Here is a 26283-nt window from a genome sequence, read left to right as displayed (position 1 = left end):
GTTGAAGGCACAGCACCTCCTGCCCCACTCCTATGGACCTTCTTCCCAGAAAATTAGCACTATTCAAACACACTGAAATGTTGGCATACAACCTTGGGTGGTCTTGGGTTGAGCTAGCCCCCAGGAAACTGTCACAGATGTGATGCTGGAGGGATAGGGACATCGTGCAATAAGAGCAAAATGTTAGCACGGAAAGTGTGAGGACTTGAGATATGTTATGAACGCAAATGAATTGAAGACATTTTAGATACCTTAAAAATATATTATGTTGTTCCTCCTATACTGTGTTAGTTTTTCCCTTTTGTAAGTGGTCTGGGAGGACGGAAAAAAGGAGGGAGGAAGAGAAAGAAAGACACAGAGGGGAGACAGAATGAGAATACCTGTATGGGTGCACCAGGGCCACCAGTCACTGCAAATGAACTCCAGATGTATGCGCCACTTTGTGAATCTGGCTTTATGTGGCTACTGGGAAATTTAACTTGAGCCATTTAGCTTTGCAATCAAGCGCCTTAAGCCTCAGAGACATCTCTCCAGCTCCTATTTTTTAACTTTCATTGACAATTTTCATACATATGTTTTTTGATCATTATCTCATTCCATCATCTTCTCTTGCCCTCCTCCCCATCTTCTTTCCAGTAAATTTCTCTTCTACTCCATTGTCTTTTTGAAATTTTTTATTTTTTGAGGTAGGGTCTCACTCTGGTCCATGCTGACCTCAGGGTGGCCTCGAACTCATGGCAATCCTCCTACCTATGCTTCCTGAGTGCTGGGATTAAAGGCGTGCCCCACCACGCCGGGTTTCCAATGTCTTTTTTCTATCTTCCGCCATCCATGATAGAATGTTGGTGGGTCCAACCTCCCGTGGCCTCGAACTCATGGCAATCCTCCTACTTCTGTCTCCCAGGTGCTGGGGTTAAATGAATGCGCCACCACGCCCAGCTACACTACACCTTTTAAGACCTGAGTCCTGTCACTCAGATCACCCCAGCCAGGGGCTCAGCTCTGCGGTAGAGCAGCCAGAGGACCAGCAGCGCCGCCCCCAGCACGACGGCCCCGCCCCGCCTCCAGCCCAGCCAATGGGGCCTGCGCATGCGCGCCGCCAGCTGCCGCGCCACCCCGCGCAGCCGCTCCTGGGGCTCTTGGGCCCGCAGCGCGTGCGCCAGCGCGTACACGTCGTTGGTGAGGGGCGCGTCCCCGTGCTCCCGCGCCAGGCGCGCCACCAGGCCGAGCAGCTGCTGCGCCTGCGCCTCCTGCTCGGCGCCGCCCGCGCGGTTGTCCAGTGCGCACGCGCGGCCGCCGCACTCGGCCAGCAGCTCGGCGAGCGCGCGGTTGTCGGCGGCGCGCACGTACTCCTGCAGCGAGCCGCCGGCCAGGTCCTCCTTGCGCGTGAAGACCACGACGGTGCGCGCCGCCGCGTCGTCGCCGAACAGCTCCTTGACCTGGGCGAAGGCCTGGCGGTCCTGGGCGGTGTAGCGGCCCAGCTGCGTGACCAGGAGCAGCGCGTGCGGCCCGGGCGCCGACAGCACGTAGCAGCGGGCTCGCTCGGCGCACGCGGGGTCCGTGCGCTGCACGTGGGCGCTGAAGATGTCCGGGGTGTCCACGACCTCCACGTGCCACCCGGCCCAGCGGCGGCTGCCGGCGGCGCACGTCCTGGTCACCGAGGTGGCGCCGAGCCTGGACTCGAAGCAGCGCCGGCCCAGGATGCTGTTCCCCGTGGCGCTCTTGCCCGTCCCGCTCCTGCCCACCAGGACCAGCCGCAGCTGCGCTTCGGGAGCCCGCGCGGCCCCTTCCGCACCTGCGGGCGAGAGAGGGCCGTGGGCTCGGGACGCCGGCGTGCCCTGGGCCCCGGGGGGCTCGGGAGCAAAGTGAAGGACCCGCCCTCCATGCCCCTGGTTAGCCGGATCTTTCCCTGTGCCCTGGTTCTGCTGGGCTCCTGGCTTCTCCCATCTTCCCTCCCGTGTCTGGATGTCCCGCGCTCTGGCAGGGCTCCCTCTCTGCGGAGCGTCTGGCGGTAGCGCCCTCTGCTCCTGGGCGCACAGGCCAACCTGTGCCTTCTTCAGTTCTGACTACAGATGCCAGCAGAGAGGAGCCAGGGATCAGTCCTTCAGGGGCAGGATTGTCTGCAGTCCCAGACCCTGGGCTTGAATCGTAGCCCCCTCGGTTCTCCTGCTTAACCCTGGGGACGTGCTCAATCTAACCTCTCTGCAAAAGTGGGCACAGTATGGGATCCTGCCTCCCAACGTGGTCGAGGGGCTTGTTTAAAGCGCTTCCCTTCTGTGCGCTGCCCCGCGCCACTGCCGTGGGAAACCTGCTCCCCAAAGAGACTGCCGCCTTTAGCCTGTACCTTTGTTCTACCTCAGGCATCCTGGTGACCATGCTTACTGTACTCCACGACCTCCCACTCTGCGTAGTATTTGTGGAGACCAAAACAGGTTTATGAGCCTCATTTTGTCCTGTGAGGACCAAGTGACAGGCTGGTGAAGCGCAGAGCTGCTCACTGCAGGGTTCAAGCAGAGAGCCAGCCGAAATGTAGGTCCTAGGTTTCTGCATCTGCTCTGGCCTGAGCCCAGACCCTTCCCATCCTGCACTCAGTAGCTAGGCTGCTTGGCAGGGATGCAACTCTCACCACAGGCGCTCTCCTCGGCTCTTTCCATCTTCAGTCCGTCCACGCTTCCCTGCAAGAGGCCCGACCCAATTCCTCTTTCATGCATTCATTCCTGTAAATGGGCACAACCCCTGCAGTGTCAGGCAAACCCAACGAGTGCGGGACAGCACACTGACAAGGCGTCGCTTCTGTGCACAAGGGTTGGAGCATCTGGATGCATGCTCTGAGGGAGGGACAAGTCCATGCAAACAAGGTACGTTTTGTCTTTATAAAAGATTCTGCTTCCCTCTTAAGGGTAATATCTGGATTTGCAAAGGACAGCATCAGAAGAGCCTTCCACACCGCACTGAGAGAGCACTGCCTGAACTTGGCCGCATCTTTCCAGGTGAAAAGGGCTAAGGGAAGGCTATACCATACCGTGCAAGGAGGGAGCTTTCAGGTGAAAATTTCCTGCACAATTCCTAACTCCTGGGGGATTCAGCACTCAGCATAGACCTATGTAAACCCTGAAAACTGGAAAATGTACTGCATCAGTGACCCAACCTGGAAATGAGCAAGAGGAAAATTGGACTGTTTCCTTTGGAACCAGGGAAACAGACCAGCCCTGGGCCGTGCCCGAGTCCCTGCCTCTGGTCTCGTTCAGCCAAGCTCCTGTCTACACGCTTCCAGACGTGTCTGCTCTGGAGGGAGGATGCTCCCCTTCAACCGCTGATGCTGCGTCCCAGAAATGTGAGGCTTTCCTAAGGAACGTGATTGCATCCTATATTAACACTGCTCAGTGTAACAGACACTCCCGATCACCAAGTCCTGAGTACGAAGCATGGTCCCGTGCATCCTGCTTCTCCAGCCTCATGTGCAGCTAATCCCACTCAGCCAGCTATTCCAGGTGACTACTCCCTCCTGTGTGCATCCCACACCAAGAAGAGGGCAAGCTGCCAGCGTCGCTTGTCTCTGGCTCAGGAAATTCGGGAAAGGATTTGGTCAGAGTTGATCCCAAAGTTGTTTTTGCACTGAAATGGTCTCTCTGGCACCTCACAAAGCTTCCAATAGAGCCCACCCCACAAGCCTCTGTCCTTGACTGTTTTGTCATCTGTTGTCTATCACTGACACCATGGCAGGGATGAGGAAGCAGCCCCAAGATTCTGAGAGAATGAGAATGTCATGAAAGGTGGAAGAGGAAAACGAGAACATGTGCTGCAGGGAAGGTCGGAGCTCTTGGGCTGGCCACTGGGACTTCCCAGAGTGTGGCATGGGGATTAAAATTATTTTCAGTGCTTCTAGCAAAGCCCCACTAACATCTGGGGTAACGATTGAATTTTTAAAATTTAATTTAATTTAACTTAATTGAGAGAGAAAGAAGCAGAGAGAGAAAGAGAACGGGCATACCAGAGCCACCAACCCTGCAAACAAATTCCAGATGCATGCGCCACCTTGTATATCTGACTTATATGGCTTCTGGGTAACTGAACCTGGGTTCTTTGGCTTTGCAGGAAAGTGCCTTAACCACTAAGATATCTCTTCTGCCCCACGGATGATTTTCATTCTGAGGAATGTAAAACACATAAAATTCTGTATTCCCAAGACAACTCAAGAGTTCATCTAGTTCCTTGCCTACCAAAGTTGCCATTTTTTTTTTTTTTTTAGAATCGTTCGAGAGTTTTTGTTTTCAAATTCACATTTCCAAGACATATTGTCAGTGATTCTGATGTTTCCCATGTACTCTGTTCATACTTGGTATGTGGAAATGAGTTCTTTCAAATACCTCTTGTAGAGATAAAGTAACTGAGGTCTTCCAGCAGCTGTAATAAGGGGAACTTGAATTGGAGAGCAGATGTTTAAAGGACAAGTGGAGAAAGGGGTTAAAGACCAAGTTCCTTTCCCCCAAGGTCCAGTAGGGCCCCCTCGTCCAGGTAGTGTTGATTCCAGATGGACACAACTTAGCACATTGTAGCTGGACTTGAATTAGGGTAGCGTATGGTACAGCTGCAGACATGTTTTCTGCCTTTGCTAAATACGCAATTCAGGGACTGTTGAATGTCTTTTAAGAAATTTTTTTTTTTTTTTTTTTTTTTTTGGTTTTTCAAGGTAGGGTCTTGCTCTAGCCCATGCTGACCTGGAATTCACTATGGAGTCTCGGGGTGGCCTTGAACTCATTGTAATCCTTCTACTTCTGCCTCTCGAATGCTGGGATTAAAGACATGTGCCACCATGCCCAGAAAGAATTTTTATTTTTACTTATTTATTTGAGAGAGAAGTAGAGAGAGAAAGAGAGAGATAATGGACATGCCAGGACCTCCCGACACTACAGATGATCTCCAGATGCATGCGCCAACTTGTGTATCTGGTTTATCTGCTGAATTGAACCTGGATCCTTTGGCTTTGCTGGCAAATGACTTAGCCACTAAGCCATCCTGTTGAATACTGTTGAATGTCTTTTAAATTGTATTTTGTTTCTGGAAGTGGATCCAGCACATACTGGACTTAGAGCTTTTTTAAAAAAAATGTTTTATGTATTTATTTACTTGTAGATAGAGAATGGGCATGCCAAGGCCTCTAGCACTGCAAATAACTCCAGATGCAAGTTCCAGTTCGTGTGCGTGGATTTACATGGTTACTGGGAAATTGAACCTAGGATGTAGGTTTTGTTCCCTTAGGATATGTGCCCCTGGGGAAGATATTCCTAAGATTTCCTCTGAGCTCACTTGTGCTCACCTACACAGTGCTTCGTAGAATGCAGGGGTGCAGGCAGTGAACCCTCCTGGAGCCATGACCCCTCTGGTCTCACAGCCTCCAACCCCCAGCTCACCGGCTCAGGCTCACCTTTGCAGGCGACGGGCTGTGAAGTGGCGCAGAAGTCCCAGGCTCTGTCTTTCTGTTGTCTGAAGTCCCTTTCCTCCCAGGGTGAAGAGGAAGTCACTGCCCTGAGTTCAGGAAGCTCAGAGAGGCAGGACCATGATGACTTAAAGAGACAGAACCACTTTCCATCCCGCTGGGGCTCGCGGTGTTTCTCCTGCAGAGTCAGCCTTCTCCGTGGCTCGGGTGTGTGCTTCCCCACCAGGGTCGCTGTGTTACACAGCTGGTCATAGTGAAGGGAGGCCAGGGCATGGTAGGACCCTGAGGCCGACTTTTTTTCTGGAGTTGGTATTGCTAATCTTCAGTTGAGTTTTCTCTTTAAGAGTGTATCTCCTAGGAACCAGGCCTAGGAAGTTTCTTCCTCAGGACAAAAGGTGGTAACCTCAGTGGGTTGGACGTTCATGTGGCCTGTGCCAGCTCTGGGCCCAGCCTGCCAGAACATCCCCAGAACAGCCCCCCAAAGTGACAGCTCACCACTCTCTGAAGAGAACAGCTCATCTGCCACCAGAGGCCAGTGGCCTGCCGAGGATGTACACCGTTCTCTGTTCTCACAGTCCTCCTATCAGGGACCTGAGTCGGCTCATCCGTGCTGTGTCCCCATGCTGGTTTCCTCTGCTTCCTCAAGAGCATTGTAGTGTAAAGAGAAGATAGAGGTGACCCAGCTACCACGGTGGCTGAGCCCTAGTTAGTTCATTGAGCAGCTACAGGCAGCGTGTAGCCTGATACAAGGGACATTCTCCGAGGCAACTTCTTATCGGCCAAGCCTCTCCACCCTTGTCCTGACAAGCCCCTAGTACCTGCCTTGTACAGCGTAGTCTTCAAGGAGCGTAAGGCAGAAGTGGGAGGAAGGAAAGGACCATGTCTGAGTGATGTAGAGTGGTTTGCTATTTGCTACTATGGTTACAGTTCATTTATTCCTATACTTCAAGGCTGTTCTGGGGAAAATGGTTCAATCCAAAATGTTAGACATCTCAGAGACATATTGAGATGGGCTTGAAAGCTGTTTTGTGGTTTCAAGGACACAGTTTGTTTATAAAGCAGAACTGCTTAATAGAACATTCTGTAGTCATGAAAATGTTCCAGTCACATGGGGCAGAGTGATGAGAGACTGGACTTGGCATGTCATTTAATTAGTGCATGGGAGTAAATACTCCATCCATGTGGCTTTTGGCTACCATTTTGGAAGCAGTTACTCCTCATCCTCCTCCTTCCATTACACATGTACTAGGCAAGTACTCTACCACTCAGATACCCCTAGCCCTCATCTCACTTTTATTTTGAGACAGGTTCTCACTGAGTTTCCTAGGTTGGTCTTGAACTCACTCTATAGTACAGCCAGGCTTTAAACTTGCAATGCGCCTCCCCATGTCGCTGGTAGTACAGCAGTGAACCACCATTCCCAGCCAGTATACCATTGTTAATAAGACAATATGCTGTGTGAGGGGTGCATAGCTAAAGATGTGATATACTCTTATCAAAACATGGATTCAACAACCCCAAATTCCAAACCTATGTGAAGAGGCTAACTACTGATGAGTCAACTGGCTATAGTGACCTCTTGTGTGCTTGTCCAGCCTTTGTCTTCCTGGATGGACATTGCATTTTAAAATAACTAGAAATTTCTAAAAAAAAAATGTTTAACCTCAAGTTATCCATCACTATTTGAACATTTGTAATTTGAATATTTGCTATAAAGCACTTGCAAACAATTTTACCCAACATCCAGTATTTGAAAGGAAACTCCATGGATCCCAATCTGGCTGTAGATTCAAGAGAAGTGTTTACATCACTTGTGAGTCTTGAGGGAAGGAGGATTCATAATCACAGTCACATCTCAGCTCTTTCCTGAAATGATCATGTTTCATGCCCAAAATGACTCAATTTCTTTGTAATTCTGTGAATCCTTTTTTGTGCATTAGGGAGAGAATTTTCTTTTCTATGAAAGAATTGGGAAAATTTACTGGGGACTTTTGTGGAAATGGTGGTTGCAAAGCCAAACATTAGACGGCAGCTACTGGTGACTGTACTGGTGACAGCAGCCTGAGCAGGCAGAGTGGGCGGTGGTTGTGCGACACCGCGCCCCTGCAGTGTGGGGTAGAGGAAAACTCCCAGGACAGCAGCTACAGCACCACTAATTCATTCCCAAAGGACATCGCCTGTGTGGAGATGGCTCAGGAAAACAGGAAGATATCTTAGTCACAAACTTTTACCATCATATAATGAAGAGTCAAGGAGACTGCGGTCCTTGGCTAGTGATGAATTGAGAATTTGGCTCAAACCTTTCAGAGGAAAGAAGAAGGGAGGTGTCACAAGGATAGAGCAAATAACTCCAAAATCATATTAAAATTTTATTTAAAAAAGTAAAATTCATCACTTTATTACTACAAGCAGCACTGGTATCTTCCAAGAAATCCTCTAAGACTCCAATTCTGCAGAGAAGGAAATAGCTTTATTACACTAATAAACAGACCAACTGGTGGGTTTATAAGAAATAAGCAACAAGAGGTAGGGTTGTGGGAGTTGCAGCAGCTAGTTCATTTCTCAAAAATAATCAGATAACTGGGATGGAGAGATGGCTTATCATTTAGGGTGTTTGCTTACAAAGCCAAAGGACCCAGATTCAAATACCCAGAACCCACATAAAGCCAGATACACAGGGTGGCACATGTGTCTGGACTTCATTTTGCCAAAGGAAAAAAAAAATGAGATAGCTGATTGATCATCAAACTGGTTATTTTGAGGTTGGCCAGTTTCTCCAGTTTCTGCCAGGAGAGCTGCACATGCCAAACACTGTTGATTTTCTGTTGAATTACTGATTGTTTTTCCTTCTACAAATTTAGTTGAATTCTGATCTACTTTGCTGACAACACGTTTCGTTCAAAGTGCAGATGAAAAGGAACAATTTGAGTCCTTCTGTGAAAATATAATTAAATGAGATGGACATTTGTTGAAAAATAGTTATACCATCATCTCTATCAATAAGATTATCTGCTGCAAAGCACTAAGCTTTCTAACAAAGCATATGATAACGCGATCACTGCTGTCCTACAGCCAAAAGTAAGGGCAGAAGTTGCAGGTGGAGAATCTAGAGAAGTGCTGGTCCGGCCCGCGGCATCGCCTGTGCTCTCCCGTGGATGTCCTCTGTGCCCCTGAGGAAGAGCGCACAGGGAGCAAGCACTCATGGGGGCTGCTTTGGGGTTTCACAGCTCAATCGCCTGCAGACTGCCGGGGTGAAATTTGCTGCATCCCTTAGTGCTAAAAGACAGGAAGTAGAGGGTTTGGATGGAGGAGTCCCGTAGGACAGGTCATCAGAGAAAATGTAGGAAACACAGGCGCGAGTTCACTAGGTCTACTCTCTGAAAAGCTGGTTAAAGATATGACAAGCAACATCCCATACTTGAAAGATGATTTCAACTATTTTATTCTGACTCATGACTTCCCGTCTGGCACCTTGTTGTCTCTTAGTATAGAAAGCCTCTGTTCTGGAGCATTCCCTCTCCATCTGCGCCCTTCTCCTTTCCCGTTCCAGTTGGTCGGTCAGGTGTCTAATTTGCTCTTCATACTCCTCTCTTATCCGTGCTCGCTCTTGCTCCAGCATTGCTCTGTAACGTTCTTGCATCTCATGGGTTTGTCTCTGAATCTCCTTCTCGGCCTTTTGGTACATCTGGTTGGTGTAGCATCCTCCCCCATTCTCCTGCACCATGCGCTCCACCAGGGTCAGCAGCCGTGTCCTCTGGGCCTCCTGCTCGGCTCCTGTTGCCCTGTTGTTGAACACACAGTAGCGATCCCCGAACTTCTGCATCAGCCCCCGAATGCCACTTGGCGCCTCCTTCAAGTACTCATGGAAGTCCATGTCGCCCAGGTCATCTTTTCTGGTGAATAAGAGAATCATGTATCTTCTCGCCCTGTCTCCAAACATTCTCAGGATCTTCTCTGTGGCCTTCTCTTCCTCCGCGGTGTAGCGGCCCAGGGACACAACCAGCAGCAGAGCGTGAGGCCCTGGGGAGGTCAGGAGGATGCAGCGAACGATCTCCTTGCGCGTGTCACTATCCTGTACCTCAGTGTCAAAAACTCCAGGCGTGTCCACGACCACAACGTCTCTTGTGTTCCACATGGTCCTCCTGTCCTCACAGACCTTGGTGATGGATTTTGCTGAAATTCCAGAATAAAACGCTTTCTCTCCCAGGATGCTGTTCCCTGTTGCACTCTTTCCTGCTCCAGTTTTACCCACTAACACAATTCTCAGCTGGGAATTTGTGTCATCTTGGCTTCCAGGCTCTGCGACATGAAGGAAGCAAAAGCCAAGTGTGAGACTCTACCTCCCACAGCTCCCCGTGCGGAGGCCGGCCGCCCTGTAACCTTCTCTTCTGCTGCTTCTGGCTTCCCCTTGCTGTCACCCCGCCCTCCCAGGGCCTCAGACAGCCCCAGGGCCTAGTGTCCATCATACATGACTCAGGCCTCTAGAACCTTCCTTGTTCTCCCACCTTCAGTCTCTCTTTTCAGGATTCGATTGAGCTTCTGCCCATTTGAAGCTTCAAAGCCCTCAGGGGAGGAAATAAAACAGTTTCAGAAGAAAACTATGGTCTGTTGCTGATGGCTGTCCCTCTAAGATAATGCAGAAAGTGACACACAGCTTGAACTTGGGGCAGGTGCAGGGAAAGATGTTCTTAGATCATAAAAGAAAGTTTTCTTCCTACCACTGAGATGTTACATAAACCAATATCCTTAAGACATAGTTTTCCATGTTTGAGAATGAGATCCTGGGATACAAGAAAAACATTTCTGAGAACACTGGAAAGAAGGAGGGTAAGATCACCTAACAAAGTGTGTGGCTAGGAGTTCACATCATCATTTACTTGGCATCACACTGGAATTCTAAGAGGCAGGTTAGCTGCCCCTTTGTGAGACCTTGTCTCAAGGGGCAAGGGTAGGGAAGAGGCAGACAGACAGACAGATACAAGATGCTGAAGTCTGAATTACTGACAAGTCATTCATTTTTCCCACTCAGCCTCGTTGGCATGTCATGAGGAGAAAGGAGAATGAATAGAGGGACACGAGAAGTGAGACGGCAGGAAAAATGAAGAGAAATGAACAGCAGCTAGAAATGGTTTTCTACTGTTCAGGTTCTGTCTTGCTGTCAAGGCAGGAGGTTTCACACCCTTCCTACCTGCTTTACCTGCTATATCCTGTCTACCCTACCCTCCACCCCCAGCACCTGTCCCCATAGCTGGTTCCTGACTTGCCTGGGTAGGAACTTGTGCCTTGGTCCTGAGCTGCCATCGTAGTTTGAATCCCTGTAGGCAAAGAAACACACTGTGTTAGTTTGAATATATGGCCCTGTCGATACCGGCTTGAAACCTGAGCCCCCAATAGGCAGATCCCTACTACAAGAGGAATATATATATAGCACTGGGGGCGTATCTTAGAGTCCAGCCCAAAGATATGTTTGGTGGCAGATCTTAAGTCCAGCTGTAAGATGTGTTCAGAACAGCTGGAGCTCTGGCTGTTGAGCTTGCTGCTGCTGACAGCCATCTCTCTGCTGAGGAGACTGAAGAGAGCCAGCAGCTTCTTCCACCATTTGTTGGTGTTCCCCTGGTATTTGTAAATGAACACTTTCCTCCTATAAGCTGCTTTTGGAGAGGTGTTTGTCCAGGGATGTGAAGCTCACTACAACACACAGTGGGAGAAATGAATGACTTGTCATTTCAGGAAATGGAGAGAAACTAGAACCCGTGACTGCTTACAATCAATAGGCAGTTTTGGGCCATAAACTTGCCACTTTGATTTCCCCAAACCCATTTCCAGTTATTCCTTTTTCTACACACACACACCTTACTTCACTGCTTCCTGGACTCATCTCCAGCTAGTGGGTTAGCACTGCAATGCCTTTTTCAAGTCACCCGTGGTCTGCACCCTCCTCAGCTCCAGACATCGGAGACACTCAGCCTCTCTTTTAGCCATTTTATGAGCAGCTCTACAGAGGTTGGCCAGAATAGAACCCTTGACCTCCAGCCAGGATTTCTTGTCTCAGTAAATGGCATCGCCATGCAGCCAGTGTGTCCTGCCAGACCCTGGGGTCCTCAGCAGATCTTCCTTCCTGACCTGCATCAGCCCATCACCAAGCCCTAACGATTCTACTGTCAACGATCTCTCAGTTCGCCATTCTCCCCACCGACGCACTCATCCAACCCACCACCATTTGTTTGCAATGCAGCAGGTGTGTAACTCATGATCTCACCTTGCATCCCCTTCCCACTCTACCAGCAGATATGATTTTAAAATTAAAGTTTCATTTTAATTTTTCTTGTTGAAATTCCCCACAGTTTCCGCTTGTCTCTAGAAAACAGTTTAAATTTTAGAGTTCTCCAGAAGATCCCACATGTCTTCTTACCCTTAAGGCTTTACTCATAGTGAACTCCTCTGTTTCCCAGAATCCTCTAAACAGCTTGTAACTCCCAAGCCTTTGGAGAACTGTTCCCTGTCCCCAGAGCACTCCTAGTCCAGTTTACTGTCCAGTTCATTCCTGCTCAGGCCTCTGTTCCCCAAGAGTTCTCCAACACCCCACTTCTGCTCCAACCTGGACCTGCGATACCAGCTCAGGCAAACCCATGCTTGCTCTAACTGCATACCAGCATGATTTCAAGGCCATGGACTATACTAGCGAATTATTTTCTTATTGTTTTATTGCCTCCTGTTAACTTTAAGTCTTGTGACAAGAAGACCAGCTTTGCTTTGTGGATGCTTTTATCCGTGGGGACAAGCATGATACCGGGCAGAGGGGCATTCTGGCTGTTAAGTCACAAACGGATGGATAATCCCTGCTGCTTCTTCTCTGGTTGTCTGTGCCCTGTGCCCTGACAGTCCTTCCCTTGTTAACAACACGAAGTGGCTCAGAAACGCGGGGCTCATTGTGCATATTTTCCTTCATTGCTTCCCACAAATATTTGGGAGATGACTCCACACAGCTGGCTTTGACCAGGACGGGCTCCAGTGCTCCTCTTTAAGGACAAGGTCCCAGTCAGGGAGCCACTGATGACAGCTTTGAAAGGCAAAGCCAGCGGCTTCTTGGGAAAGGATTGCTTCTTTATTTGGAAGGTTAAGGAGTTCGGAAATAGCTTTAAAAAAAAAACTGAAAAGAAATCACGGACACCTTCAAAGCCCTGGCTTTAACCACAAGGTTGACGTCGGTGATGGTGATGGTGATGGAGAGGAGGCAGGATGCAGACGTGGGAAATGGGGTGACTGGGTAATCCTCAAGACTCTGCTCCCAGAACCCAGCTCTGGTGACGTTAATTCAGATGCAAACCAGGAGACTGAGCTCCTGTGGGTGCGGACCTGGGCGGCTAGGTTCTTCCTCTGCCCATCAGCAAGGATGCCCTGGCTTCTCCTGAGCTGCAGTCACACCTCACCGAGCTGCTTCCACCCCACACCTGCCCAGGGGGAGCTCCCCTCCTCCGAAAACCCAAAGGGGTAGTCCCTGAGGAAGGTTCTATAGTAGACAGCAGGGGGTCACTTTGATTCCGACCTGTTCGCTGGCTTGGGGGTATGGGGGACAGGCTGCACGTTGAGCTGTTCCCTTGGAGGAACCCAATAATCTCCATGCCCGCCTCCCTGCGCCCTAGAGCTAATGTTTCCCCTGGCATCCTCCAGGGGGCACGTTTCAGAGTCTACAACCATGAAGGAAGATATTGTTTATGAAACAAGTGTCTTCTAAGCAGTATTAATTTGTAGGGCTCCACCTTCAAACAATCACAGCCTAAAATTAGCAAACAGGAAATAGGAAGCTGCAAGTAACCCAGGAGAGCGCAAGTCTGCTTGGTTTAGCTCATGGAGCCAGCACAGAGGGCTCCTCCCCACAAATCCAGCATAAGCCCCAGCCACACGCGCGCGCACCCCACTCCCTTACCTGGAACTCGGGGTCCTGAGTCTCCCCTTGGCTTGCAGGCAAAGGTAAACTGTGGAGAAAGGATAGCTCAGAAGTAAGGGGCGGGGCGACCAAACACTTGCACTGAGGACCTCCCGCCTTGCTAGCTGGAGCCCTGCGGACCTTTGCGCAGCGCTGGGAGTCCTGGGCCTCCGAAGCGGTTCCCAAACGCCACTGGAGCTACTGAGCCCTTGGATGTGACAGACGATTGCAGAAGTGAAAGTCTCCTGGTATCTCATTGTAATTAGTTTAAAGTTCACCAGCCACAGGTGCAGAGTGGCTGCATGCTCGGCCCCGCAGTCGTGAAAACCTCTAGGTGGAGCCCTGAGCTATTCTGAAGGGACCAAGGCTCAGCACCACTGCCTCCCAGTTGAAGGGACCATGGCTCAGCACAGGCGCCTCCCAGCTGAAGGGACCATGGCTCAGCACAGCCGCCTCCCAGCTGACATGCGCTCCCCGCGCCTCGGGTCTGGGTTAGTGTGCGCAGCTCCTCTCCTCTCCCGGGGATGCCACAGAGGAAAGAGGGCTTAATCCGGGGCACATCCTGAGTCCTTTGCCAGAAGCAGACAGGGTAAATGACCCTCAACTGAATGGGCTGCGCCCAAGCTCACCCATCTCAAATAGTCCACCGCTGGCATGGGAGAGGACCTGCCATCGAAATGGAAGCAGTGAGCATTGTGAGGAGCGCCCAGTTCTGCACCATGCCCACGATGCTTCCATTAGAAAAGGGCTCCACGGCTGTAAAGATGGCTTAGCAGTTAAGGTGCTAGCCTGCAAAGCCAAAGGACCTAGGTTCGAATCCCCAGGACCCACACAAGCCAGATGTACAAGGTGGTGCATGCTTCTGGAGTCTGACCGCAGCACCTGAAGGGCCTGGCATGCCCATCTGTCTCTCCATCTTTCTCTCTGAAAGAAAGAAAAAACAGAAAGAAAGAAAGGAGGGAGGGAGGGAGGGAGGGAAGAAAACTGCTCCCATGGCTGAGGCTTCAGAACTGCTGACTCACTGCTGCATTACACTGGTAACTGTACAACTTGCTAACAAGTCTAAAGAGAAGTAAGACACGAATTTATCTGCACAGTCCTGTCATTTCTCTTTTCATTTCTTCTTCAAACTACATTATTCAGAAGAAGGTAACTTATTTTCTAAATATTTGAAAATTTTCAGATATATTTCTGTTGTTAATTCCTTTTTTTTTTTTTTTTTTAATTTTTCAAGGTAGGGTTTCACTCTAGCTCAGGCACTCCTGGAATTCACTACAGAATCTCAGGGTGGCCTTGAACTCACAGCAATCCTCCTACCTCTGCCTCCCGAGTGCTGGGATTAAAGGCACCACCACCACACCCGGCACGGTTGTTAATTTCTAACAAGATCATTTGTGTGCTAAGTCTTTCGGCCCAGGTTCAATTCCCCATCCTCAATGCCCACATAAAACCAGATGTACAAATATGGCCAAGGCCTCTGGAGTCTGCAGTGGAAAGAGGCCCTAGTATATCCAAACGGTCATTCTTATTCTCTCTCTCTCTCTTTCTCTGTCTCTTCTCCTTCTTATATGTATACGCACAAATAATTAAAGATAAAAGATTCAGGGGCTGGAGAGATGGTTTAGCAGTTAAGGCACTTGCCTACAAAGCCAAAGAACCCAGGTTCAATTCCTAAGGACCCATATAATCCAGATACACAAGGTGGCATATGCATCTGGAGTTCACTTGCAGCAGCTGGAGGCTTGGTGCACCCATTTTGTCTGTGTATCTCTTTCTCTGTGTCTCTTAACTAAACAAATAAATAAAATTTAAAATAAATTCATTAAAAAAATAAAAAACTCAGAATCAAGTGTTTTCAAGAATATATAGACATATATAAATATTTGCCTTCTATTTGTCCATAAGAATATATAATAAAAAAATCATAGAATTGAAATAGCACAGATCATATTGTCTTATCACAACTTAATTGAAAGATAAAGAAAATACCATGTATTTGGGAATTGGTGATCCTACGTTTAAAAACTCATGGATTAAATAGGATATGATTGTAGATACTAGTAACTATATAAAACTAAAATAAAATAATATACTGCACCTCAAGTCTTATGAGAGTCGGCTAAACAATTACAGATTAAGTATAAGTTTAGGTAACTATATTAGCAAGTAATGAAAAATCAGCTTCAAAAGATACATATTAAGAAAGTGAGGGTGCTGGAGAGATGGCTTAGCAGTTAAGGCACTTGCCTGTGAAGCATAAGGACCCATGTTTGATTCCCCAGTACACACATAAGTCAGATGCACAAGGTGGTACATGTGTCTGGAGTTCATCCACAGTGGTTGGAGGCCCTGGAGTGCCCAACTCACTCTCTCTCAAATAAGTAAAGAATTAAAAAAAAAATGAAAGCAGGAAGGAATAATAAAATAAGAGGAGGAACAAACTGGGAGAAAAGATGCAGTGGTATAATCAATATCCTGGGTCATTACTATCTATTCACAGTTCATGTCAAGGACTCCATAAACCTTGGAATACACTGAGTGATATATTTTACTATAGATAAGAAATTTCATTGAATGATACATAAATTATTGCACAGGAACAAAGTTCATTAAAGTGGTGCTCCACATAGCTAATTCCGAGAAAAGACTGATTGACCAGAAAAGACTAGGAGATTGAAAGTTCCAGCCTCACCTGCTAACCTCTGGGAAAGGAACCAAGCTGCAGTTTCACGTCTATAAAAACTCTTGAGCAAGATTTTATGACTTTCTGAGGCTGGGGTAAAGCTCAGTGATAGAGCACTTGCCTAGCATGCATGAGACCCTGCGTTCAGTCCCCAACACCACAGAAAACAAATAAAACTTATCATGACTTTCTGGGTTGGTAAGCCCCTCTGCCCCATGGTAGGAAATCAACCCATCTTGATTAGGCACAGAACCTCTGTCCCCACAAATATTTTGTGATTTCCATCATTTCCTTATGGCACTTCCTATTGCTAGAGTTCTTATAATAAAAAAAAAAAACATAAATGAAGAGTTTCTCTGAGTTCTGTGAGCCAGCCTGGAAAATTACAGCATCTAGCTGGGCGTGGTGGCACACGCCTTTAATCCCAGCACTCGGGAGGCAGAGGTAGGAGGATTTCCACGAGTTCAAGGCCACCCTGAGACTCCATAGTGAATTCCAGGTTAGCCTGGGCTACAGTGAGACCCTACCTCGAAAAACACTTGATCTGAGTTTACTCATCTATTTATTTTCAAGAGCCAGTTTGGAAAGATGTATGGGGCAAGGTATATGCGGCAGTAACATTCATGAAATCTGTTCAAGCGTTTGTATGCACTTCAGTATGAAGTGTCTCACCTCTTCTTAGGCTTTCATGGGGGAAATAGAAAGTTCCAACCTTCTCATCTTTTCTGGTGACCAGCTCCATGAAGCTATGCAGAAGCCCAGCCTTTGTTCATGCTCATAGACTCATCTAATCAAAAACAACTCTCTTCCAGTAATAAAAGATATTTCTCATGCAATTCCAAAGGAGTTTTGTACCAGGAACTGAGACCAAAGACCAAACATCTCGATTGTAGCACAGACCTGCAATTCTTTTCCCGCTACCCGGGCTGAATGTCCATTGGCAGCCAGCATCAACCTTCCTGCCTTGCCAGTGAAGTGGTGCAGGAATGCTTCTCGGCTGCTCCCTGAGCCCTTGGATGAAGCTTCAAGTAGCCAATGTGAGCCATCAACACTGAATCCCGTCCAAATAACAGATGCATCAAAAGGAAATGGTTGTTGTTTTCAAGCGCTGAATGTTGAAGTTCCTCTCACTGTACTGGCCATGTTCCAAGGACAAGCATCCAAAGAGAGCAAGGAGGCGTGAATGGCATCTTTCAATCTGTACTTGTTGGTTGTTTCAACCATCCTAGATCTTTCAAGATAATCACAAAACTCCACCCAAATTCAGAGGGTAAAAAGGCATCATAACTCAAAGGATAGAGAAGCAAGGTCAGATTTCAATACGGATGTAGGACATTGTTATGGGCAGAGATGTGTCAACTAGGCTTCCTTTTGAAACCCAAGTCATGGTCTTGGGGTGCAGCTCAGCTGGCACAGTGCTTAAAGACTTCACCTGCCTCGGGTCCAGTCTAGTGCTCTCTGCTTCCTGTGTATTGTTATGATGTGAGGAGCCCTGGCCTCGTACTTCAGCTGCCGTGCCTTCACTGCCATGATGGGACTGTGAGTCGTGATCTCTGTGAAGTTCATTTTAAATTGTTTATTTATTTATGCACTTATTTATTTATTATTTACAAGTAGAGGTAGAGAGGAGAGAGACAATGGACATGTGTGTTGGGGATTTACACCAGGGTTTTTAAGCTTTGCAGGCAAGCGCCTTGATTGCTCAGCCATCTCTCCACACCCTGAGAATCATTTTAAAGAGTAGCTTAGACTAGGCCCAAATTTACCATTTTGAGAACACTTTAGGTAGGTAGATTTGGACATACCATGCCTTACTTCCTTGGACAGCTATCTGCCCTAAGGTCCTAAACTTGGAAGTTAACTGTCTCCACTCTCTTTAGGCAAAGCTCCTGGCTTGACTAAAGGCATCTGCATGCAGCCTGTGCTGGAGGGACCTGGACACTTCCCTTCTGCAGCTGATGCTCTTGCTTCCAATTTCCCCCTGCCCCTTCCACACTCTCCCATGATTCCCTGCAGCACACCCTCTCATTTTCATCTTGGACAAGAACTTGGAGACCCTGATAACATCTTGCTCTTTGGATCTTGCGGCTGTTTCTTCACTTCTGCTCTGGTGTCCATTGTGGTTGTTTGATGATTTGTACACACAACAGGCAATGACATGGAAGCCTGGGAAGAGCTCTAGTGAAGGCTTTGGGAGGTGGCAGAGAAACACCTTTGGGATGAACACTGACCAAACCCGTTCCCAAAGGCCCTCAGCCAGAGACAAGCTGTTCAGACAGCTTCCTCCTTTCTTTCTGCGCGGTGCCCACACAAGGGAACAAACGCATCGCCTGGAGTAGCCTGGGTGGGACATAAAGAGGTAGAATCTGGAACGATGGGGAAATGCAGAGAAAACTCAAACACGTGGAACAGAACCAATAGTCACAAGAGAGAAAGTCCAAAGAACACCCTGAATCTGCTTCTAGTGCACTAGAGGGCAGAGAGGGATTAGCTGCACGTGAGGCAAGAGAAGCAGACTGAGGGGACACTGTGCTTTGTGCTCGGGGACTCACAGGAGCAGCACACCTGGTGTGACAGTGTTTGGTTGTACTGAACAATGTAACAATAGGGCACAGTCACATTCCTTAGGAAAAGCCTCCGATTTCGGGGCAAGAGCATCAGCAGTTGAAGGGAAGCATCTTCCCTCCGGAACAGACGCACCCAGGTGTCTCCAGACGAGCCAAGAGCTGTGACTGAAGAGCAGAGGCATGGACTCAAGAGTGCCCTTGGGAAAATGTCCTGTCTGTAACTTATGTCAGACCTGAAATTTCCCAGGGGAAATAGACATGGTTAGCTATCAACTGCATGAAATAAATAAGATATTCCCTTGGGGTTTTGTTTTTCACTTGAGAGACCCTGAAAAGACAACCTAGGGCACTCAGTGGCCTCACAGCATGGTTCTAAGCAAAGCAAAGGACGCTGCTGGTCCTTCGGGTGTTACGCACGGACATCCAGACACTGGCCTTAAGCTGGATCAGCACAAACCTGAAGAAAAATACGTGCCTCAGCCACCTGGTTCCCTGAGCTCATAGGCACTCTATGGGCTCCTTGCAGGCAGCCCCGCCTTGGCACTGTGGTATCCCCTGCTCTTTGGACTTTGCCTGACTTTGCAGGGGGTTGTGCCTACGTGCAGGAATGAATGCATGAATGAAGACTCGTGTCTACAACTCTTCCAGGGAAGCATGGGAGGACGGAAAATGGCGAGAGATGAGGAGAGCGCCTATGGTAAGAGCCCGTCCCCGCCACGCTCCCTCCAGCTTGCGCTCAGGATCACAGGGGCTGGGGCTTGCTCAGCAGTCCAGAGGGAAGCGCCTGAGGATGAGCAGGAGCCTGGAACCTGCATTTTGGCCGGGTCTCTGCCCCCACCCTGCTGTGAGAAGCTCTGCGCTTTGGCCAGCCTATCACTTGATCCCCGTGGCATAAAATGAGGCTCTTAAACCTGCTCTGGTCTCCACAAAAATAAAAGCAGAGGGCGGCAGGTCCGACTACAGTGAGCATTACCAGTCCCCAGCCCTGTGGGGGAACAAGGGTACAGGCTAAAGGCGGCAGTCTCTTTGGGGAGCAGGTTTCCCACGGCAGTGGGGCGGGGCGGGGCAGAGCACAGAAGGGAAGAGCTTTAATCAAGCCCCTCGACCACGTTGGGAGGCAGGATCCCATACTGTGCCCACTTTTGCAGCGAGGTTACATTGAGCACGTCCCCAGGGTTACGCAGGAGAACCGAGGGGGCTACGATTCAAGCCCAGGGTCTGGGACTGCAGACAATCCTGCCCCTGAAGGACTGATCCCTGGCTCCTCTCTGCTGGCATCAGAACTGAAGAAGGCACAGGTTGACCTGTGCGCCCAGGAGCAGAGGGCGCTACCGCCAGACGCTCCGCAGAGAGGGAGCCCTGCCAGAGCGCGGAGCATCCAGACGCGGGAGGGAAGATGGGAGAAGCCAGGAGCCCAGCAGAACCAGGGCACAGGGCAAGATCCGGCTAACCAGGGGCATGGAGGGCGGGCCCTTCACTTTGCTCCCGAGCCCCCCGGGGCCCAGGGCACGCCGGCGTCCCGAGCCCACGGCCCTCTCTCGCCCGCAGGTGCGGAAGGGGCCGCGCGGGCTCCCGAAGCGCAGCTGCGGCTGGTCCTGGTGGGCAGGAGCGGGACGGGCAAGAGCGCCACGGGGAACAGCATCCTGGGCCGGCGCTGCTTCGAGTCCAGGCTCGGCGCCACCTCGGTGACCAGGACGTGCGCCGCCGGCAGCCGCCGCTGGGCCGGGTGGCACGTGGAGGTCGTGGACACCCCGGACATCTTCAGCGCCCACGTGCAGCGCACGGACCCCGCGTGCGCCGAGCGAGCCCGCTGCTACGTGCTGTCGGCGCCCGGGCCGCACGCGCTGCTCCTGGTCACGCAGCTGGGCCGCTACACCGCCCAGGACCGCCAGGCCTTCGCCCAGGTCAAGGAGCTGTTCGGCGACGACGCGGCGGCGCGCACCGTCGTGGTCTTCACGCGCAAGGAGGACCTGGCCGGCGGCTCGCTGCAGGAGTACGTGCGCGCCGCCGACAACCGCGCGCTCGCCGAGCTGCTGGCCGAGTGCGGCGGCCGCGCGTGCGCACTGGACAACCGCGCGGGCGGCGCCGAGCAGGAGGCGCAGGCGCAGCAGCTGCTCGGCCTGGTGGCGCGCCTGGCGCGGGAGCACGGGGACGCGCCCCTCACCAACGACGTGTACGCGCTGGCGCACGCGCTGCGGGCCCAAGAGCCCCAGGAGCGGCTGCGCGGGGTGGCGCGGCAGCTGGCGGCGCGCATGCGCAGGCCCCGGGGGCGGTGGGCGTGGCCGAGGCCCCATTGGCTGGGCTGGAGGCGGGGCGGGGCCGTCGTGCTGGGGGCGGCGCTGCTGGTCCTCTGGCTGCTCTACCGCAGAGCTGAGCCCCTGGCCGGGGGTGACCTGAGTGATGGTGGCTTAAAAGCTGCTGTAGCTTGGGAAGAAATGTACTGAATAGAGGGGTCATGGGGAAGGAGAGGGACAGGCGAAGCCTTCCTTCCAAAGGCATCCTGTGCTGTCACACTTGGCCTCGGTGACAAGGAATACTTCAAACAGGGCATTGGATTCACAAACGCACTTTTAAGTGTTTGAGTCTCAATGTATGTATAGAGTTTCTTTTGGGGCTTGGATTAGTTGTTGTTGGTTGGTTGTTGTTTTTTTTTTAATTTCAAGGTAGGCTCTCACTCTAGCCCAGGCTGACCTGGGACTCACTCTAAAATCTCAGGCTGGCCTTGAACTCACAGAGATCCTCCTACCACCTCTGCTTCCTGAGTGCTGGGACAAAAGTCATGCACCACCACACCTGGCTTGTATAGAGTTTTAAATAAATTTGTTTTAACTTAAAACTGTTTTAAGACATTGTTATCATTAAGTAACTTGAGTGTGCAACACTAAATGAGACATCTCTATCACTCCCTCCAAGGATGAGGTAACAGTGCAGAAGAAAGAATGTTAACAGCCAGAGGATGGAGAGAAGTGCTCTGGAATGGTGTCTTCTAGACAGAGTACTGATGCATTCATAACCTCAGAGGCTGTTGTCTCTGCAGTGTTGGACCCATCAACATTCCTTCATGGATGGTAGAAGAGAGCAACAAAAATGTTTAGTTTGAGCATTTTCCTTTACATTTAAACTGACACTGCTTTGCCACTTTCTACATCTCCACATGGGGAGATGTATTATGTTCCTTTCTTCCCAACATGAAGTAAAATGCTGGGAAAGTAAAATGGAATATCTTCAACATGATTGTTCATATTTTACATATATATATTTTGGAGGTAGGCTCTCACTGTCGCCCAGGCTGACCTGGAACTCACTCTGTAATTCCAGACTGGCCTCAAACTCACAGAAATCCTCCTACCTTTGCCTCCTGAGAGCTTGGATTAAAATTGAGAACCACCACACCCGCTCATACTATATATTTTTGCATATATGTTACAATATACATTGTGGGCGTGCATGAGGTATTTATGGGTCAAGCTCTTCTCTGATCACAAGAGGAAGGAAGTCACGTATATAAGGTGAGAGCTACAGACACCGAGCACAGGTTGATACCACCATAGCACTGGGCTTTATAAAGATGGCTCAATTCCTTTTTTTAAGATTTATTTTTATTTATTTATTTATTAGGGACAAAGAGTGGGAAATAGAAGGAGAATGGGTGTGCCAGGGCCTCTAGCCACTGCAAAGAAACTCCAAACAAATGTGCCACTATGTGCATCCAGTTTACATGGGACCTGCAGAATTGAACATGAGTCCTTAGGTTTGGGAGGCATGCGTCTTAACCACTAAGCCATCTCTCCAGCCCCCAGGATGGGCCAGTTCTTGAATGCCATGTCATTAGATTAGCTGCTGACCAGTGGTGAAAAAGAAGCACTGGGTTTCCTTGTTTCATTGACTGTGATAAGAATCCTTGAAGGGTAGTCTTGTGTTTCAGTCAACCAATCCCTAGATGTAGACATCAGTAGCCATCCCCAGTTAGGGAGGGGAGGAGGGAGCTGTCCTCATCACCCTCACTTTAGGAAGGAGGGTGTCTGGGCACAGAGCTAAGGGAGGCTTGAGGAATACCCTGGGGTGGAATGCCCTGGGTCAGGTGTCTTGAGGCCCATGTGACTGTGGTGATGAGTTGGGTTCTGCATAGTGAGGTTGGAGGAAACTCCACTCTTTTGAGTTCTGGCCTTAACTGCTTTAGTAATTCTAAGGGCCCACACGGGCCTGAGCCAGGGGCTTGTCTTCAATGACCTGACAAGGCAGCAGGAAGGGGTCAGCAATGGGGCGATGGTGGGGGCGGAGGATGTCCTGGACTGTTGGTTCAGGCATGCTTGCTCCCAAGCTCATGCTACTGAGGGACAAGGGTTGCTACCATCTGGGGTACAGTCCTGTTATTCTTTCATTCTTTTCATTGTTTTAACAAGCTAGTCCACATACACCCTCCACTGTTTGCTGTTTTGTTTCTGTCTGGTTTGTAAACAGAAATATAATTTTAAAATAAGCAAATGTTGTAACTATTAAACTCTGTAGGGTGGAGCAGAGAAAGGAGCTTGTTGTGAAGCCTGCTGGCCCAGTTTTCATTCCTCAATTACCAGATAAAGCCAGATGCACAAAGTAGCACATGCATCTGGAGTTATATGCTGCAGCAAGAGGCCCTAGTGTGCTCTTCTCTCTCTCTGTTTCTCTCTCTACCACTCTCTCTCCCTCCTTCTCTCTCTCACCCACACACAAATAAATACATAAAAAATAAATTCAAAAAAAATGCCTAGTCCCATAATAGAAGCCCACAATGAAAATGTACAGGATATTCCAGACCTAGAATCCCACAGTGAAATTATGATAAGCATAATACACAAACTTAACAAGACCATGAACAAACAAATGGACGATATGGAAGAAAATTGACAAAAATAATTCAATAGACACATGAATGAATGCAAGAGAAGTAACAAAAAGTTTTCAGTAGATGCATCAATAAAATTGAAGCTTTATGAATACATAAGTGTGATGCCAACCCCACAGAAAACATTGCATGGAATCCTCCACACAGAAGAGACAAACCAAGCCAGGCATGGTGGCACATGCTTTTAATCCCAGCACTTGGGAGGCAGAGGTGGGAGGATCACCGTGAGTTCGAGGCCAGCCTCAGACTACATAGTGAATTCCAGGTCAGCCTGGGCTAGAGTGAGACCCTACCATGAAAAACAAACCAAGACACAAGTGAAAACTCCCAAGTTTGCCCCTCTGCCCCCCTCTCCTTCTCTGCCCAGTGTGACACTCTGTCACTTCTCTCTTTTTTAATTTTTGTTTTGAACATTTTATTTTATTTATTTTATTTTAGAGATGGGCAATCCCAACCCTACTCCCACATGAGCTCCCTGTCCCCTCCTGCCTTCCACATGACAGGAGCTTACTGCCCTTTTTCCTCTTTCCTTCTCTAATCTGATAAAGTCTTTGTAAGTCTTACCTTGTGACTATGGATTTAATTTTTTAAGTACCCTAAATTTATTGGCACAATTGGCTTTGGCAAGGAGCCTCACAACTCCTGTAACATAAGCACTATTTGCAATTTAAAATCTGGTGCTTTACTGTCTTTTCTTTGGTATGAGGTGTTTTTCTTAAAGAACAAATCCAACTGTATTTATTACATATGAACTCTGAGGGATCCAATACAATTATCATTCTTTTCTTTTATGAGAGAGAGAATTGGCATGCCAGGGCCCCAGCCACTGCAATCAGACTCCAGACACTTGTACCACTTAGTGATCATGTGCAACCTTGCACTGGTCTCATCTTTGTGCATCTGGCTAATATGGAATCTGGAGAGTAGAAGATGGGTCCTTTGGCTTCGCAGGCAAGCACCTTAATTGCTAAGCCATCTCTCAAGCTCTGCAATTACCATTCTATCCTATGAAAGTACTTATTAAAAGTCATGAACAATCTGGGTGTATGCAGTGGTGGAGGGACTTAAAGAATATAGTTTTCACTTCTTTGCTTTTTTCTTTTTTGGTTTTCAAGATAGGCATCTTGCTACATAGCTCTACCTAGCTTGATACTTGCTGTGTAACCAAAGTGGCCTTGAGTTCATGACAATCCTTTGCGTCAGCCTCTAGGCTGCTGGAATTACAGATGTGTGGCGAGAAGCCTGAATGCAAAGCACATGTTAATATACAAAGACCATCCACTATGGAGACTCTCAGCATGGAAGAACAAGGACCTTTGGTGAAAGGGGTAAAAACTCCCTTTAGATACATAAGTAGTTAGAGAGCCTTACTTTCTGGAGCTGTACTTTTTTTTTTTTTTTAATTTTTCCCCTATTCAGAACAATAGCAGATGCACTACGGTTTTTAGTAACACATGTAAAATGAGTTTGGTCACCTTTATCAGACAAGCCTGTCCTGGGAAGAAAACAGGAAAGCAATCTCACATCACACATCTCTCCTGCTGTGCATAAAGACGCATTTTCAGTGTGGACCACAGAGAACGTGAAGGAGAGCTGGACAGCTGACCACGACAGAACTCACAGAGAAGGCAGCTGACCAGCTCCCCATCAAGGACACAGTTCTCAGTTGAATTCTGTTAAACCCATAGTGACCAGCGAATCCCAATGCTGTTCTAGTTCCCAGTGCCCAGGGAGGGGAGGGAAGCTTCCACATGCTTACTGTGAGGCTAACGTAGCTCTGAGGCCCAAAAATACAAAGAATTACCACAGGAGGAAACTGCAGATGTATCAACTCATGACAAAGTTTTAGTCAAAGCAAGTCCCAAAACATGTAAAAATATGACACATGGCAATGTGGGGCTTATTTTAGAAAAGCAGAGCTGGGACTAGAGGGGGGAATTATTCATATTACCTACCACCAACTATGCATGTTTAGAAAGTTCTATAAGATACAGACCAATGCATGCCTCCTACCTAGTGTGTCCTTCTCCCTTGTCTCCATGCTGTTTATTTAGCCCCAGAGCACACAAGTTATTACCAAGGAATCACTTATCTACCAAAATCCTGATGCCTCCACTTCATTCTCCCAGACTACTGGAGGAATTAGCCAATTAAGATAGAAGAAGACTGTCATTAGAAGAGTAAGAAACAAAGGGGTATTTGGACTGGAGGGTTGTAATTCTAGAGAAAAGAAACTGTACAAAAGTTTTGGCAGTATGTTTCTCACAGTTCTGTGGACCAGCAGTATGTATAAAAGAACAGAACACAGAAGTAATTTCTTGCTCATAATAATGAACAATGTAGTCACAAATAAAGACGATGGTAGGTAGAATATATGCTGAGTGCTGGATTGTTGAAAGACACCAGTGGAATTTACTGGTTTTCAAATTTTTATTTTAATGGTTTTAGTGCCTTTAAGGCAGAGTCACACAGAACTTACTAGGTAGGCCAGTCTGGTCCAAAACTCTTGATGCTCCTGCCTCCAAATCTCAATGGCAAGATTACAAGTAAGCACTAGCCTGCTGGCCAACTTAATTTTTTCAAAGACTGTAGATAGGTTGATGCAGTGAGAGATACAATAGAGAAATGGTCAGTGCGCATGTGCGCGTGCGCGCACACGCGCGCGCACGCGTGCGTGCGTGCGTGCGTGTGTGTGTGTGTGTGTGTGTGTGTTTCAGGGATATGTAAATGTTTCTTTCCTAGCTCTGCCCACTAGGAAGAATCTTAGAAAAACATGACACTTGGTCG

At 48.8% G+C, this 26283-nt stretch overlaps 3 protein-coding genes across 3 annotated transcripts; 1 reads left to right on the top strand and 2 right to left on the bottom strand.

Annotated features, from left to right (window-relative positions):
* Window positions 1-974: 974 nt before the first annotated feature.
* On the bottom strand, window positions 975-2678 carry Gimap1 (GTPase, IMAP family member 1). Its single transcript, XM_045160089.1, has 2 exons — window positions 2627-2678; window positions 975-1795 (listed from the first exon to the last, which is right to left on the bottom strand). The coding sequence occupies exons 1-2, from the start codon at window positions 2652-2654 to the stop codon at window positions 975-977; spliced, it is 849 nt and encodes a 282-aa protein (XP_045016024.1). The 5' UTR covers window positions 2655-2678.
* Window positions 2679-8323: 5645 nt separating this feature from the next.
* On the bottom strand, window positions 8324-13556 carry Gimap4 (GTPase, IMAP family member 4). Its single transcript, XM_045160666.1, has 4 exons — window positions 13506-13556; window positions 13365-13413; window positions 10702-10752; window positions 8324-9736 (listed from the first exon to the last, which is right to left on the bottom strand). The coding sequence occupies exons 3-4, from the start codon at window positions 10736-10738 to the stop codon at window positions 8808-8810; spliced, it is 966 nt and encodes a 321-aa protein (XP_045016601.1). The 5' UTR covers window positions 10739-10752; window positions 13365-13413; window positions 13506-13556; the 3' UTR covers window positions 8324-8807.
* A 5578-nt stretch (window positions 13557-19134) lies between these two features.
* Window positions 19135-21244, top strand: LOC123463945 (GTPase IMAP family member 1-like). The gene is made up of 2 exons (XM_045160037.1): window positions 19135-19311; window positions 20163-21244. The coding sequence occupies exons 1-2, from the start codon at window positions 19230-19232 to the stop codon at window positions 21056-21058; spliced, it is 978 nt and encodes a 325-aa protein (XP_045015972.1). The 5' UTR covers window positions 19135-19229; the 3' UTR covers window positions 21059-21244.
* Window positions 21245-26283: the final 5039 nt, after the last annotated feature.

The sequence above is a fragment of the Jaculus jaculus genome, chromosome 10 (genome assembly GCF_020740685.1).
Source record: "Jaculus jaculus isolate mJacJac1 chromosome 10, mJacJac1.mat.Y.cur, whole genome shotgun sequence".
Classification (NCBI taxonomy): domain Eukaryota; kingdom Metazoa; phylum Chordata; class Mammalia; order Rodentia; family Dipodidae; genus Jaculus; species Jaculus jaculus.
The sequence above is the reverse complement of the archived record's forward strand: the minus strand, read 5'-3'. Positions and strand labels throughout refer to the sequence as shown.